Genomic DNA, 15,262 nt, shown 5'->3' with positions numbered 1-15,262 from the left:
GGCTGACGAGCCAGCAGTCTGAAACCCGATCCCAACAGCACTGATTCACTGGGTTCAGCTTGGAAGTAACGCCAAATAATGTCAGCAGTTTTCAGGTCTTGCAAACGTAGAAAAAAAGAAATCGGAAAGAAAGATAAGAACGCATATCTAAAATAAAGCAGGAGCACGAGAAAGACAATCAAAACTCCAAAAGCCCATATTAAAAAATTAAGCTTGGAATGCATTGGCTTCCAGCAGTTTACAAAAAAAAAAAAAAACAACCAAACAAATAAACAAAAAGAAAAAAACACAACAAAAAAATAACAGAAACAAAAAAAAAAAGTTTTTAATCTGTAATATCTTGACCTATTTTTAAGTGACAATTTTTATTACAGTTGAGAAAAAAAAAGTTTTTATAGCTGCATAAGTTTCCATTTCACTAAAATAGTGCCAACAAAAATAAGTTTGCATAGAAAAACAAAATTTCAAATTGCCACTGGCTACATGCTTAACATGGGAAATGCAGGTATCGTAACATAAACATAGTGCAAACCATGGCAGTTCACGGTGGTTCTGACTGCCGCAGGTCAGGAAACAGACCATAATATACCCAGTTATCACAGTTTCTGGTCTTTATTCAATCCTTTGCCAAGTAGAAGCAATGTATGTTGCAGACCCATGGCACTGCTGATGCTGATTAACGTAGTTTGAGATCATCGCCACTTCCTAGGTTGGATCCAGGACTAGGGTCTTGTTGTCTTCTTGCCTGCATTAATAAACACATGTTTAGGATTAACAAAATGACTCAAATCATCAGTTCGTTTCATAAGCACATTAAGCACACGTCAAAAAAACAAACAGTTTGAAGCCAGAAACACAGTAATTTCAGAGCAGCAAGGCAGGGCTTCCGCCCCTCCATCCACAGCGAGTTCTTCACTGTGAGGTTCCCTTCCTCTGTTACCCTCTCCTGCACACGGTCTCAGGGTCAAGATTACAATACCAACATGGCAGAGTACGGCAGATGCTTCACGGCATCCCCATAGAGATCTCCCCCCAGCGTGTGCGTGTGGCAAACATCTTCTTTAGCTTGTTATGGAACAGAGAGACATACACCAACAAAACAGCACAGCTGAACCTGCAGACTGACAAACACGCTCATATTTTTGTCAGAACACACTCACTGGAGTAATACTATTCAGTGCACCAGTAAAGTTAGCAATAATACAAAACTTAAGAAAACTTTGGTTCTGATGGTTGAGTCCCCGTATTAAAAAAATTAGCATCAACTCTCCTTTAAACAAGGAGAGCTTTTGACACAATTTGAATGGGTCAGTATTGATCAGTGCTTGTACAAAACACTTACCTGCTTTCTGCACCTGGCAATCAAATATTCACACAGCTAGCTTCCCCACTTCTCCCAGCACAGCAATCCCACAGACACATGCTGCGGATCACAAGTGTGCTGTGTTTCCTCTAAGGCAAGGAGGACCTGACCTCCATCCACCAGGAAGGTTTGTGGCAGGGCACAGCAGACAAGGAGCCCCAGCTGCCCTACTGTGGGTGAGAGCTTTCTGCGGGCAGCTGTGCATCACTTCTCCTGCAACTGAACACTATGCCCCTCCTCTTTCAGAGGCATAACCCCAGGATTTTGAGTTTTCTCCTCTGTGCACAAGCAGGCCGCCTTCAAGCAGCAAACAGAAATGCAAGTAAATGCTTACAAAGCCATTCATATAGTTCAATTTTCAGGCGGTGCTTCTGGTCTAGGAGAAGTGTTCTATCACTCTCTTAATCCTAGCCATACTTTACAGTGCTTTAGTGCCAACACCTGGGTGTTGTGCTCACGGGGTGCACAGCTGGCACGCTGCCCTGCAGCAATCACCACAACAGGGCTGTGCTCTCAGCTGCTGGCGCTCACTGCTGCAAGGAGCCCCACGAGCTGCACCGGCCGCAGCGAGCTGCCACATGCAGGCCTTCAGAACTGCATTCTCCAATGAGAAACAATAAAAAACAAAGCCCCAAACAAATAGTACTATGACAAAGGAGTGACGCCTCTCTCCTTCAGAAAGCCTTCTGTGCATTGGTGAAAGGCAAGCACGGCCCAAACGCGGGCAGCAGCACTGCGGCCGCTCGCCGTCTGAGCATCCCTGCGTTCCCACGGTGCCACAGAACAATGCGAGCAGTTCAGCCAGCCTGTGACTAACGGTGACACGACGCTGCTCTGCGGTGCTCCCGACCCTTCTGAGTCACACTTACTGACACAGAGGAAGCCTTCCCGCCAGCAGCGGTTACCCCAGCTCACAGCACGCTGCTTGTTCCTCCCATGCTCGGCTGCCAGCCCCAAGCCCTTCAGCCGCTGCCAACACCACGCTCTCTAATGCGGGCGGCTCTTTCCCTGCTCTCTTCTCCCTCCCTCCTGCCCTCCCTCCCTCATCTGGCTGACTTTGTGCTTCCAGCACGACTGGCTAGCTTCAGCTGTAAGGAGGAGGAGAAGCCCAGCTTCCTTCCCCCATTGAAATACTGGAGCTACATTTTCCTGTTCTGTGCAATAATCCCATCCTGACACACACAAAGTTCATTGAATAAACCCTGTACTCATCAGCACGTTTCCAGAGGAGATATTCCCTCCTGACCTTCTTGGTGGTCGCACTGCCATTACTGCTTTGGAAACACTATTTTGAATACCACAGATGGCACCTATTGCACTTACATATCCAGTACAGAAATTGGACTGATGCAGGATTTTTGTTACTCATGGGTCAGATCATCCTCTCGCTCTGTTCTGTTGATGCTTCCCTCAGCCACTATGACCAGTGGTGCGGCGCTCACACATGCAGAACAGCCCTAAAAACAGCAGCCAGCATCACAGCACAAACCCACAGACCTCTCAGTAATGTGAATGATCACAGTGAAACAAGTGGGTGTCATGACATACAGTGCAGGAGATTCTAAATCCTGATGGCATACTCCTTCCAGCCCCTGAAGGACATCTGCAAATTGCTTTCTTTGTAGAGATACAGAACTATGGGAAACTGTACTTAATTGAGATTTTCACATTTGTAAACCCGAATCATTCAGTTTTGCATTCAGCATAACCACAGAAAAGTTAACGATGAAGAACCCCACACTTCATTTCTTTTTCTTCAAGAGAAAACTCAACTGTGATGTAAAGACTCTCCTGAACACAGCACGGCCGTTCTGTGTGTCTGAACAGACGCTTCTGCACTGAGAGCTGTACTAAAATTAACCAAGGAGCAACAGTTCCACTTCGCATATCCTTCTGCCATTGACCAGACTGTACCAAGATTTCTTCTGCTCCTGACTGCTCCCCACGTCTTTAAGAAGAAACAAAGGCACGTGCTCTTTGATGAAGTGCTGCCAAAATCCCAGCAGTACCCATCTAGTCACTGGTTTTGTTTTGTACTCACACACTTCTCACCCTTACTGGAGAAAAAGCCAAGTTCACTACTGCTATTCTCCTGCTTTAAAAGTAACAGAGCTGCTTTTTCAGAAAAGAAACCATATGCACAGTAATTGTATTGTCAAATTTCAGCAAAGACTCCAAAGTAAGGGCATATGGTTGCATTTACGCTCTGCCTAAAGCGGCAGGACATATTCTTTCATGGAATCAGGACATTTTCTTTCAGGACATATGAAAGAATTCACGTGATTCATGAGATCACTGCTACTTGTAGGGTTTGCAGAAGCCACTACTGAATGGCTGCCAGATCTGCCCTTTTAGTGATGGGCAGGAGGCATGACAAATCACCCCCAAACATACCGAGAGCACTCACTGCAGTATTTCATAGGAAGCATGCGTGGATAAAGGTGCAGCTCTGCATTTCAGTAAGGGGGTTTACTGCCCCGTGCTGGAATGACAGCTGTCTCTCACTCAGGAGCCCTTGTTTATTCATGTGGCACTACAGTGCAGGAGTGCACACATGGAACACGCCACTCACTGCTGCACCAAGGTGCACAGGCATGGTTTGCAGCCACCACAGCAGCACTCAATGTGCTAAGAGCACCACATGCATATGCAGCTGAAAATTAAAACCACTGGTGAAGAACCGGAGAAATCCCCCTGCACTGTGTGCAGACAGCGAGGACGCAGCAGAGCATCAGGAACTGGGTGATATTTCTGGCCACTGACAAAGAGTAAAAAAACAGCTTTCACAAGAATGCCACAAGTGTTCTAACGCTCGTTTGTGGCAGGAACATGACCACCAGTGTGGCAGTCATCTGGTGGTTCTGCTCAGTTTGTCACAGGAAGACAGAGGTTCCTTCTAGAGATGTGAGAATGGCGTTGCCAGAACTCTCAGCACAGCTAATCAATCCACTGAATTGCAGCTTCTGCTGTAACTTCTGAAACACATACCTCGTGAAGCCATGCAGAAGCATCTCTATGAAGAATGAGCTCAGGTTCCCGAAGATTAAGGAGACCTGCTTCAATTAAAAGAGATGCATCTGTCTTTGCCATTGGGAAGCAGAGTATCCTGCCATGAGTCATGCACAGTGAGTCATGAGAAAACAGCAGTGATCCATCTTATCTCACTGTATTTCATTTTTCAGTTAAACGCTGATTGAAGTTGGAAGGAGGACTACCTTGAATGTTGCTCAGCTGTTGTTTTGTGAAACAGTCAGTCGTAAATAGTACGTGGATCCCATTGCAGTTGTGACTCTCCTGTGACAAAATGGCAGCTTCCTTCCAAATATCACAAAACTGAATGGTTAATTGTGATGGACACACAGGGACTTTCAATATCCAAAAATATTCAGCTTTCAGCACATGAAACCATGCAAATCTTCTGTAACACTTCTGCAATACGGAAGGAATTACAACTGGCCACAAGCCATTTCAAATGGAGGAGACAGCATGATGACCAACCAAAAGAATTGCAGGAATGAATTCACAAAAAACACCAACCAAATAACAAACAAACAAAAAAAATATTGCAAAACCTCCTGTACGTTTCTAGTCTAGATCTATTTACACTGAACTCATGGGCTGATGAAACAGAGGAATAACAGACAAGGTAAAAGCTACTGATAATCATTTTGATTTGATGATAAACAAAGGCCATCCATGGCAAGGAGCATCCACAGCAATGCTCTAACAGCAATGCTCTCTTCAACTGTGCATGTCCAAAATCTTCCCAAGCCCAAGTATAAGGTGATCAGAACAGGCTGAAAGTCATTCTGAGAATGCAATGTGGTAGTATTATTTTTTCTTCCCAGTAAATGAGACAGCTTGAAGTCATCATCTTAGAATGGTGACTCTTTTGGACAGCAATTGTGCTTCACTGCTTCATTGGGATACTTGGGTAAAACAGATGTAGGCATCGCGGCAGTTCAGGAGGAAGACAAGCAGCTCCTCCAGATGTCAGCACACTTAAGACACCAGCATCCTCCTCCAAGCATCCGACCCTGCCCCATGCTATGGTGGTCACATTTTCAACACTGTCAATAAAACTCTTCAAGCTGTCTTTGAGTGTCTGTAACCATACTCTATTCATGAAAACAATTGAAAAATGCAACTAAGTACTCCTGCCATTCCTATTTGCACCAAATCTCCTTAGTTTCCAGATGTAACACCCTTTACCACTCTGCTGGCCTCAAACCACACAGCAAACGCTGTGCAGCTCCTCATACATGACTTGTCAAAAGCGTGTGTTGGGTGGGGGTCACTTTCAAGACCAACCTGTACACTGAGATTCTTCTCTCCATTGGGCATCCCAACTCTGAAGCTTCTCAGACAGAGCTCTGGGACATACTTGAGACCACCACCCACCTCTACCACAAGTTCAGCAAGAAAAGATAATGCAGTCCCATTATGTGACAACAGCTCTGAGAAAGCAGAAATGGGAAAGCTGGAGGTAAATTTAGAAAGGATGGACAGAGCTGTAAGGAGGAAGGGCCTCACTTTCTATGAGCAATCAAAAATAAAGGACCTCTGCATGCTAGGCAGTGAAATCAGCAGCAGAACTAAACGCATGGCATGTAGACTTGGGACACTGGTGGAGGGTAGGGAGGAAAAGGAAGATAGTTTGAAGAAGGGCTGCCACAAAGAGTAGCCAAAATAAACTCTTTCCACAGACAACTCCACTGCAATTCTTAATTGCCTTCTGGCAGACCCATGCTGCTGAAGCAGACAGAGCAGATGCATTATGTGCCTTGGCATCTATCATCTATAATTTACTAAATAAGTGAAAGATCAAGCTATGTTATGAAAAACTAAACAGTGAACATTTGGATTCTCTTAGAAGGACTGTCAACCTTCTGAAAAGGATTAAAAAAAATCTGAGAATACATCACAGATACTTTTCTAAAAAGCATACGACCACAGGAAAAAAAAAAAAAAAAAAAAAAAAGAATAAGAAAGAAAGAAAAACAACACCCAAACAAGTGGAAGCAAAGACAGCAATACTTAGAAAAATGACTGCTTCCAACCAAGCAACAAACAGAAGGGTCTGCTTAATGACTGCTCCTCCCCTGTGATGCGCACAAGGTTGCGCTGCTGGCCATGCCTCCATTCCCAGTACCCTTAGCTTACTGCCCAGTACTGAAAAGAAGAGTGGGGGAGGGAAAGATCAGCACTCTCAGAATTCATGTCAGCAAACCCAGGCCAATACAACCCACTAAGAGCTACGTTTGATATGTAATAGACCTTCCTCCAGCACAGACCTGCAGGAGCACCCTGTGCGATTCAGATCTGAGGGGCTTCACTTCAGAAACAGCAGCAGGAGGATCCCCTCATCACTACATACCACGTCTGTAAGCTGCTGGAAGTCAGGAAGGTGCATGACTTCCCCTGCACTCCCAGCAGGTGTAGGTATCTGCGTGGGATGCGGTGGCCTACCTCCAGCCTAAGGGTAGCTTGATTTAGGGCTGTAATGCCCACTGTGCTGACACCTCTCCTTTTCACTTCAACCTGGGATGGGAAAGGCCTTTCTTAAATACAGCAAGCACCACTCGTATTATTCAAAGAAAAGAAGACACTTTCAAATTTGGTAGGAGATCTGGATATCTGGCTGAAGTCCTTAGGGAACAGTTTTCAGGCTCTACACTCATTGCTTTTTAATTTATGTATCCAATTTCACTGCTTTTTCTCAGTCAGAACACAGTTTTCTTGACAAAGCCTACGGATTAGAACCATTTAGCACCCACCTCAGGCAGGACTCCATTCCAAGCTGCCAGACAGCTGCTTCCAAAAGCAGGCACTGCTCCCTCACAGTGCACACGGCTGCTTTACGTACCATGCACAACCACACCAAGTGTGTACACTTTGGTTACCAATTCCCAATGCACCCTCTTGCCTGAGATCACTGCAATTGTTTTTATCTTTGTTTAAAAGTCACCACAAAGCTGAAGATTTCAGTCCACAATAGTAACTGGACTAAAATTACAAGCTGATAAAGCAAAAAGCAGGTGAACAGATCTTACAAGCTTCAAGTAGAGACTAGTTGAATTTTAACTTTCGTAGGAAAACTTGAGAAAGGCTTGGAACGTTTCCTTTTAGGCAGCATTATTTGAAGGCTGGTACAGAGGTTATAAATTTATAATTAATATTGATTACCTCTAGACCGTATCCCTCTGTTGCTCAGCCCCTTTCTAACCTTCATTGACTGAAATAAGATGCTTATATTACAGTATTCCCCGATTTGCAAGATCGATCTCCTCTGTGCTATATCCAGCATTGATTCTGTGCAGCACAAATAGTTTTGTAAGAAGTGCTTTGGAATGCTTATGTTAGAAAAAAAACAATCTGCTGGTCAGAAGTTGTGACACAGCACGGCCACACCACTGCAACCCAGGGGCACAGGGCTTACAGCACACAGCCCTGCTGGGCACCACACGTCCACACACCAGCCTTCATATTTTCCACTCAGTTATGCAGTATGCAATATGGAACATACATGCATCTCATATATTATATCCTATATATCCACACACCCCAGGACTGCGCTACCGACTGCATTCAGAGAAGTAACAGTTTGGATTTCTTTCGTGCCCGAAAAGCTTTATTAATGTTTAGAGTATTTTCATCTCGTTTTCTGTCATTTTGGACAGTACACGCAATAGGCAGTAATTAAGTTCATTCGAGATTAATTTTTTCAGGGGAAAAAAACCTCAAGTCAGAATTTGCCACGAAACAAATAGAAAGAGAAACCGATCAGCACGTTATATTTTTGCTGAAGCAAATTACACTTGACCAAAAGACCTACTGCTAAGGCACTTGTTTGCACTGATAGTTTGATATTAGTTTCCCCTTTCTTTAAGAAGGGAAAATAACTCCATCACTTAGAACTTCGGAAGAAAATCAGTCCTCCTACTTCATTCTGTTTCAGTTGTGAACTGTATGCATTTCTTTAATAAAATCTTGTTTTATTTAGAGAGCTCACAACTTGAGCACAGTTCAGTGAATACTTCTCATTTCAACTCCTAATTCCCATCACACACCGGTCAGTGTGCAGAAATCCATCACAGGATTGAATATTTAAAGTTTGTGACAATTTTTATTATGTTTAATTTTCGGTGATTTCTATCGAGGGGGATTTCCACTGAAAGAAACAACAAAAAGCCTCAAAACATTTCATTCCTCAGCAAAACGTGGACGTTTTTAAAAATGAGAAATTCGTGCAGTTTCCTAAAATGGTTCTGCTTTGCCATTAGTGTAATTTATATTTAGCACAAGACCACAAACAGACACAGTGCCGGGCTGCTCTGCACAGAAGAGCAGAGCACTCTGCCTCTCTCCTTGCAGCGTCGCTAAAATAAAAAGCATGGCAGTAATGTGAAAAACAGCCCATTTCCAAAATGCCTGTTGAGCAAATTGTGTTGGAAAAATGAGAACGGATCCAACTCAGCCCCAAATAAAGCAATCCACAGAGCACAATCAGCCGGGCACAAGAGTAAGAGTAGAGCAAACTGCGCTCAGGCAACTTTGCTTCCATTTTAAAGCCATGGTTTGCCCATGCAAAACAAGCCTTCACAAAAAGTATCTGCAAACAAATATCCTCCTCTCGTTACCTTGCTGAGAGTCCACGGCTTCCTACTTTCTGCTCTGGTGTGCAGCCCTCACTCGTTGCCCTCCTGGGCTGAGCATCACTCCGAGCTGCTGCTGCTCCTGGCCTCACCAACTGGGGGCTGCTGAAACCTCCCTAAGTCATTCTGGACAGCGTAGCAAAGTTTGTGTCAGAATGCAGAATAAAAAGCCAAGTTCTTACTAGAAGGTTCAGGTATTTCCAGTCTGCAGCCTCACAGTAATTTCCACAGCACACCTCTTATTGTGACCCCTACTCTGGTCATTCATGCTGCAACCACACCGACAGCAGAACACACTCATACCAGCTCTTCCAGCCAAGAAAAAGGGATACAGAGATGCGCCTGCCTCACCGCCGTTCCTCCTCCCTCCCTTCTCTTATTAGTTTGGCTGAGGGAAACAAAGCATAGATATTTCCAATTCAGTTTCTGCCTGATGTGGTACTTTGCTTTGGAAAGCAAAGTCAGCCTTCACTTGGTAGGAAGTCACTAGAGAGGGTAAGTTTGCTACACAGCTCCATGGAACTTCATACAGTTATTTATTTGTAAATAACTCACTGCAAATATGCTTTACCTGGGGATAAGGTCCTTCTTCGTGTGCATCATTAAATATTTACTGCCTCAGCATTCCAGTGCTTTTGTGGAAAGTGAAAGCCATTACAATACATTATTAATTTTGAAGGCATTAATTAAAAACACTCACTGACTTCAAAAGCATCTCTGAAACAGAGGAGCTCTGAGTGCAGTGAGGTAAGATTTGTGGTATCTGATGTGACCAACCTACATACACTGACAGAAAGCAAATCCATCTTATATTAAAAAGCGAAACACACCAGAAGTATAGCAGGACACGTTTCAACTAGGAAAAACCTAAAAACTTGAAGCAAACTGCTTAAATCCACTCTCACTCCACAGTATAACACCTTACTCGTGTTGGGATGAATGCTGTAGCTGGACCAAAACACTTCTGGAAAATGGAGCATGACCTACCAGGCACTACCAATCCTTTCCTCACCAAAATGGGGATCTGTTGTGCTACTGAAACCATCAATAGGAAGCACACTACGTGACAAAAGGAGGGCAAACAAACTTCACAGCATGCTGAGGGGTGAGTTTGTTTTGGGTTTTTCTGTTTTTATGAATAAGAGAGGAAACAATTAAAATTAGAAAAGTAATTATTCCTAAGTTGTTACTCACTTGCTATTTTTCCCCTTTTTAAAGTCTTACCACCCCAACTTGGAACAATTTACCACCCCCACTCAAACGATTCAACAAGCTTTGCTGGGATCACTCCTAGTCAAAAATATACAACTTTGTTTTAAAACTCCACAGTGAGACTTAAGGGTAGGAGTTTTTTTTCCCCTACAATAAACTTTATAAATAAGGAATTGAATCTGATCACTTTCAGATGCTGCCAGGCTTTGGACGGATGAATGTTTCCAAAGAGCTGGCACGTCTGTTTAGGATAAGAGTGGGTGGAATACTGCAGGATTCTCCTTCCCTCCCCCACCGAAACAGAATCTGGTCTCTATTAAGCTGAAATGCCTTTAATTCTACAGTAGGAAATCTGCTTTTTACAGACAGTGTCGCAATTCCTAAAGTAATCCTTAATGCTGATGAGATCCTGTTCCAAGTCTGGCAATTTCAAGTTGCACTGTCCATGCCATGCTTAGCAGGAAAGAAAAACCTGAAGAATAATAAAGAATAACAGCGAAACATGTAACATTACAAAGTCTATGCTGTGGGGAGCTCTGTGTGGAGCACAACAAACCAAAATTCACTCGGCGTGCTTAGCATCCACCACTTCTAACTGCCCTATAAAAACCTTCAAGTGCAACCATCTCTGTGCTGCAGCCAAAGACACAGTCGGACCTACCGAAACAGTCTGCAATATTCTGTAACTGTTGAGCTGCGTTTCCAAGCTGATCAACATTGTGAGCATAGGAAAATTCAGGAAAATACAACAAACGTGAATGCGGTTATGCCTTCCTTTCTATTCAGAATTTTATGATGATCACAAGCTCCTCATTTAAGTGCTTTCTAATTAAGGTTCATTTGATCCTGCCTGAATGTTGCATTAGAATACGACTGCTGTGAAAGTCAGGCAAACAATGCCCGACTTGGAAACCTGATTCCTCTTGAGGAATGCACTGTAAATCTATACCCTAGCCCCCAGATTGTGATTTTCGTGCAGTCTTGAGACCCAGAGTGGTTATATGCATTAAAACATACACAGTAACACAAAAAAAATGAAGCACACATAACAAAATGTGTTGCAATTACTGAAAAAACATCAGCATTTGACATCACAAATTAATTTTGAATCTGGAAACTTTTCCATTCTGCTTAAACACGCTTCCAGATATCTATTTGTCCTTTTCTTCCTTTCTGTAGGTGATCTATGCCAGTGCTTCAGAGATGAGAAAATGACTATTCTTATTTTAAGAGAAAAATGGGTCCTGGCAGCTAATAATGACATCATTTAATAACAACTGCTTGCTGTCCTATTAAGGAGAGAGACAATTTTCAGAAGTTATTGGATCCAGCTCCTGCAGTTGGCCAGGGATGTTGTTTGCATCTTACTGCCACAAGCTTTGATGTCCCTTATGAAGAGCCAGATGCTTGATATTACCTCTATCTCACTCTTAGTTGAAAATTTCTGTGCATCTTAGCTGCAAATAAGGGGTTTCTACACTTGAAGAATCAAACCCCACAGAACTGCAGAAGTTCAAGGAAATCTTTTTTTTTCCCTTTTTCAAAGAACCCCCAAACTTTAAGCATTTAGTTAGCAGGAACAGATAAGAAGGGTGTAGCAAAGGAAAGTAAATAAAGCTTGATGTAAGTAAAAGATGTAAGGCTGGCCTTCAAGTTCCTACAACATAGTTAAAATTAAGGCAAGCTGCCTCAGATATCTACAAACAGTTTTAAGACTCTACCTTCCTTTTGAAGTCACAGTTTCCAGCTATGATGCAACAGAAACAAAAATGATCCAGGTTGTCCAGATATTCCAAGGATTCAGTGGTACAAAGGCAAGGATTTTATCTTTACACAGCTGACATCTGACCTGGCCATGTCAGTGTCAGCAAGAACAACTCTGGCAATCTCTTCAAAGTGACAGGCATTATTCTCTGAATCTTTCTCTCCTCCTCACTTTCATGCTCAGTGTCTTCCACTGTCACTTGGAAGAAAAAAGTCTGTTTAACCACCTCAACTATCAGTGCAGCCAAAAGAAAAGCAGCTTAGCAGTAACAAAGCTTTCTAAAAACACGAGTAGCAGCAGATTGGTCATGTTTGCTCACACCAGCAGCAGGCAGGGAGGCAGCTGTCCCCCTCTGCTCTGCCTTTGAGAGGCCCCACCTGCAGTACTGCACTGAAGCCTGCAGCCCTCAGCACAAGAAGGCATGGAGTTGTTGGAGTGGGTCCAGAGGAGGACATGAAGATGACCAAAGGGCTGGAGAACCTTTCCTATGAAAATAGGTTGAGGCAGCTGGGTTTGTTTGGCTTGGGGGAGAGAACGCACCTAGGACACATCGCCGTGACCTTCCAGTACTTGAAGGGAACTTGTAAGTAGGAGAGAGACCAACTTCTTACGCTGCCTTACAGCGATAGGATAAGTGAAACTGTTTTAAATGAAAAGAGGAGAGATTTAGATTAGATGTTATGAGGAAATTCTTCATGCAAGGGATGTGAGGGCCTGGTCCAGGGTGCTCAGCAAAGTTGAGGATGATCCATCCGTGGAGGTGCCCAAAGCCAGGTTGGATGGGGACCTGGGCAGCTTGGGCTGATGGATGGCAACTAGCCTACAACAGGGGGATGGTAACTACATGATCTTCAATGTGCCTTCTAACCCAGGCCATCTTACAATTCAGGTCAGACCATGCTGATTAAACAGGGAGTAAGAAAGAAAAGTAGTAAGGGAGACAAACTCAAACTCCTTCAGTTTCATCCCTTGTCTCTGGTTGACCTACAGTCTGTCTTAACTTGCCAACTCTCCTTATACATCACTCATCCTCTTACAGCTCCTGTCTTTCTAACATCTTAGAGCAGCTGGTTTCCATTCCCTTTTCTGGCTCCTCTTTTCTTAATCCCAGTAATTTCTGCTCTAATAAAAAAAAGATTTAAGACTGTGGGGCCCTAAAGAAGCAAAGCACAGGGTAGTGAGAGCCGTATCAGTGAAATGGAGGAGGGGAGTGAGACTCCCCATCAGTAAGAACCAGCAAGAGGAAAAGAAAGCACAACCTGTGGAAGAAAGCAGACTGTAGCACGTGATTAAGGTCAGTGGTAATGTTTTCCATAGTGTAAAATAGCCAGCTACAAAATAATCTGCCAGCATTTCCTCAAGCTTCTTCTGTGTTCATGCAAAAGATGCCCCCATATCTGCTAGAGATGTGGCAGTGAACAAGAATAGCCTTACAGCTCAAGTACCCACTTGATCATCTACAGAGAGGAATAAAAGGCTAGAGATCAGAATTCTTGACAAGACTTCAAACATTTGGAATTGTTTTTGTTTTTAGAAAAGTTGGAAGCAACACATTTTGTAATTGGTACACGACAAAACTGGACAACAAACAAAATCCACAACATTATACACACAAATTAAAAAACAATCTTAAGTTTTGGGAAAGTACTAACCAGTTACTGACAGCAGCTGTGAAACCCTCACCTCCATTTCCTCCCGATGAGACCTGTCTCTGTCTTCGAATTCACGGGTTCTTCTTCGAGCTTCTTCAAAGGCTTGTTGTGCCAATGCATCCTCCTGCTACCAAACCACACGACAACAAGCGACACAGAAGGTTACCTTCATTTCCATCAGACAAACCTTTCTTTTGAATATTAGGGATTGCTTGACAGTAAAGACAAGCGTGTCTTACAGAAGCAGCTAGATCACAGATCGGTTCTAGCAGCTGCTAATTGTAAGGTAAGGAGTTACTACCTACCTTCATCACTACAGCAGAAGCAGCCAAAGCTACAGTACAGCTACAGCTATCACTTAAATACATGTTAGAAGGAGAACGGCTTGTCAGAAGTCATTTTAAATGCTGCAAAATTTTCTGAAAGCTAGGAATTCTCAGAAGTTAGGTGAAAGAGGCAACGCACTTTACTGCCTTACAAAAGTAATTGTGAAAACAATATCCACAGGTATACTGAGAGAGTTCATTAGCATCACGACATATACAATGGTAATTTAATTACTTCCCATTTAAAAATTTACATCCAAGTTACAGAGTAATTAAACCCTCAATTTCATCAAAAGCTGTGGAAGGTGCACCAATATGAACATTTATAAACCTTATGTATTTAAATAACCTAAATTTAGCTGAAAAACATGGGGCAGAAACTATTCCACCACTGACACACATACATGCAGAGGAAAGCCTACAGTTTTTCAACAACTTCGTTGCTTCTTTTCAAGAGAATTATGCATGATGTAGATTATGCATGAAAATACCTCTAATAAACTAATGCTCAAAATATCATGAAGACAGTAAGGGACAAACAGCATTACTTCTCTCTCCTCGTAACTTTCCAGCTATCACCACTGCTATCTCTGCTCGTCATTCCCACGTACACACATTATTTTCAAGCCGGCAGTTCTCCTGAAAGTAACAATCCTAACCTTGACTGTTGGAGGACAAAACCACTGTGAGAAACCAACTAAATATTAAAACACCAAGGGACTAAGTGCATAAATTTTTTAATTTCAGTTCAAACGTCTTTAGGCTGAGAGAACATTCAATTGCTTTTTTCGCCCCCGGCACAATCACGCTGCCTGGAAGGCGCTCTGTGAAGTGATGTGAGTGAGGGCCCCTCGTGGCCTAGCACAGATAGGGACAAACAGCTGTCAGTCAATAACTGCACCCAGGTCCCTGGAAAGCTGCACTCAAAGGCAATCTTTAAAGCTGCCCATAAGAGAAGTCTGACTTATTTTTAAAAGTGGAATTCGGCCCTTTATAGATACCTCAATGTTCACGCAGCATGTAGCAGCTGAGGTCTCGCAGTAAAAGGTGATATTGTTCTTAGTAAAGCAGAAGAGATAAAGTATGAGCTAAGTTTGTCTCTCTGATGATGGCAGAGAAGCTGCCTTCTTTCTGGTGTACAGCAGCTCCATACGTCATCGTTACCCTCTCACTTTTGAGGGGACAGACTTAAACGAAAGCAGATTTTTCTGTACGAGACTTTTGCATTTTACCATCACTTGAAGTGGTCATGTAATAAAAAGCTACACAGCCTCAGCCACGAGATTTTT

General features: G+C 43.2%; 1 protein-coding gene across 3 annotated transcripts in view; it reads right to left on the bottom strand.

Annotated features, from left to right (window-relative positions):
• Positions 1-676: 676 nt before the first annotated feature.
• CBFB (core-binding factor subunit beta) overlaps positions 677-15,262 on the bottom strand; it is a gene marked incomplete at both ends in the record, with an annotated part of 40,193 nt that continues 25,607 nt past the window's right edge. For all 3 annotated transcript variants that reach the window (XM_079541472.1, XM_079541473.1, XM_079541474.1), the window contains 2 exons: positions 677-745; positions 13,679-13,774. In XM_079541472.1, coding sequence (XP_079397598.1) covers positions 677-745; positions 13,679-13,774 — 165 coding nt within the window. The remainder of the gene's footprint in view (positions 746-13,678; positions 13,775-15,262) is intronic.

Source organism: Tetrao urogallus (genome assembly GCF_951394365.1).
Source record: "Tetrao urogallus genome assembly, chromosome: 12".
NCBI classification, from domain to species: Eukaryota; Metazoa; Chordata; class Aves; order Galliformes; family Phasianidae; genus Tetrao; species Tetrao urogallus.
This window is presented reverse-complemented; position numbering and strand designations above follow the sequence as displayed.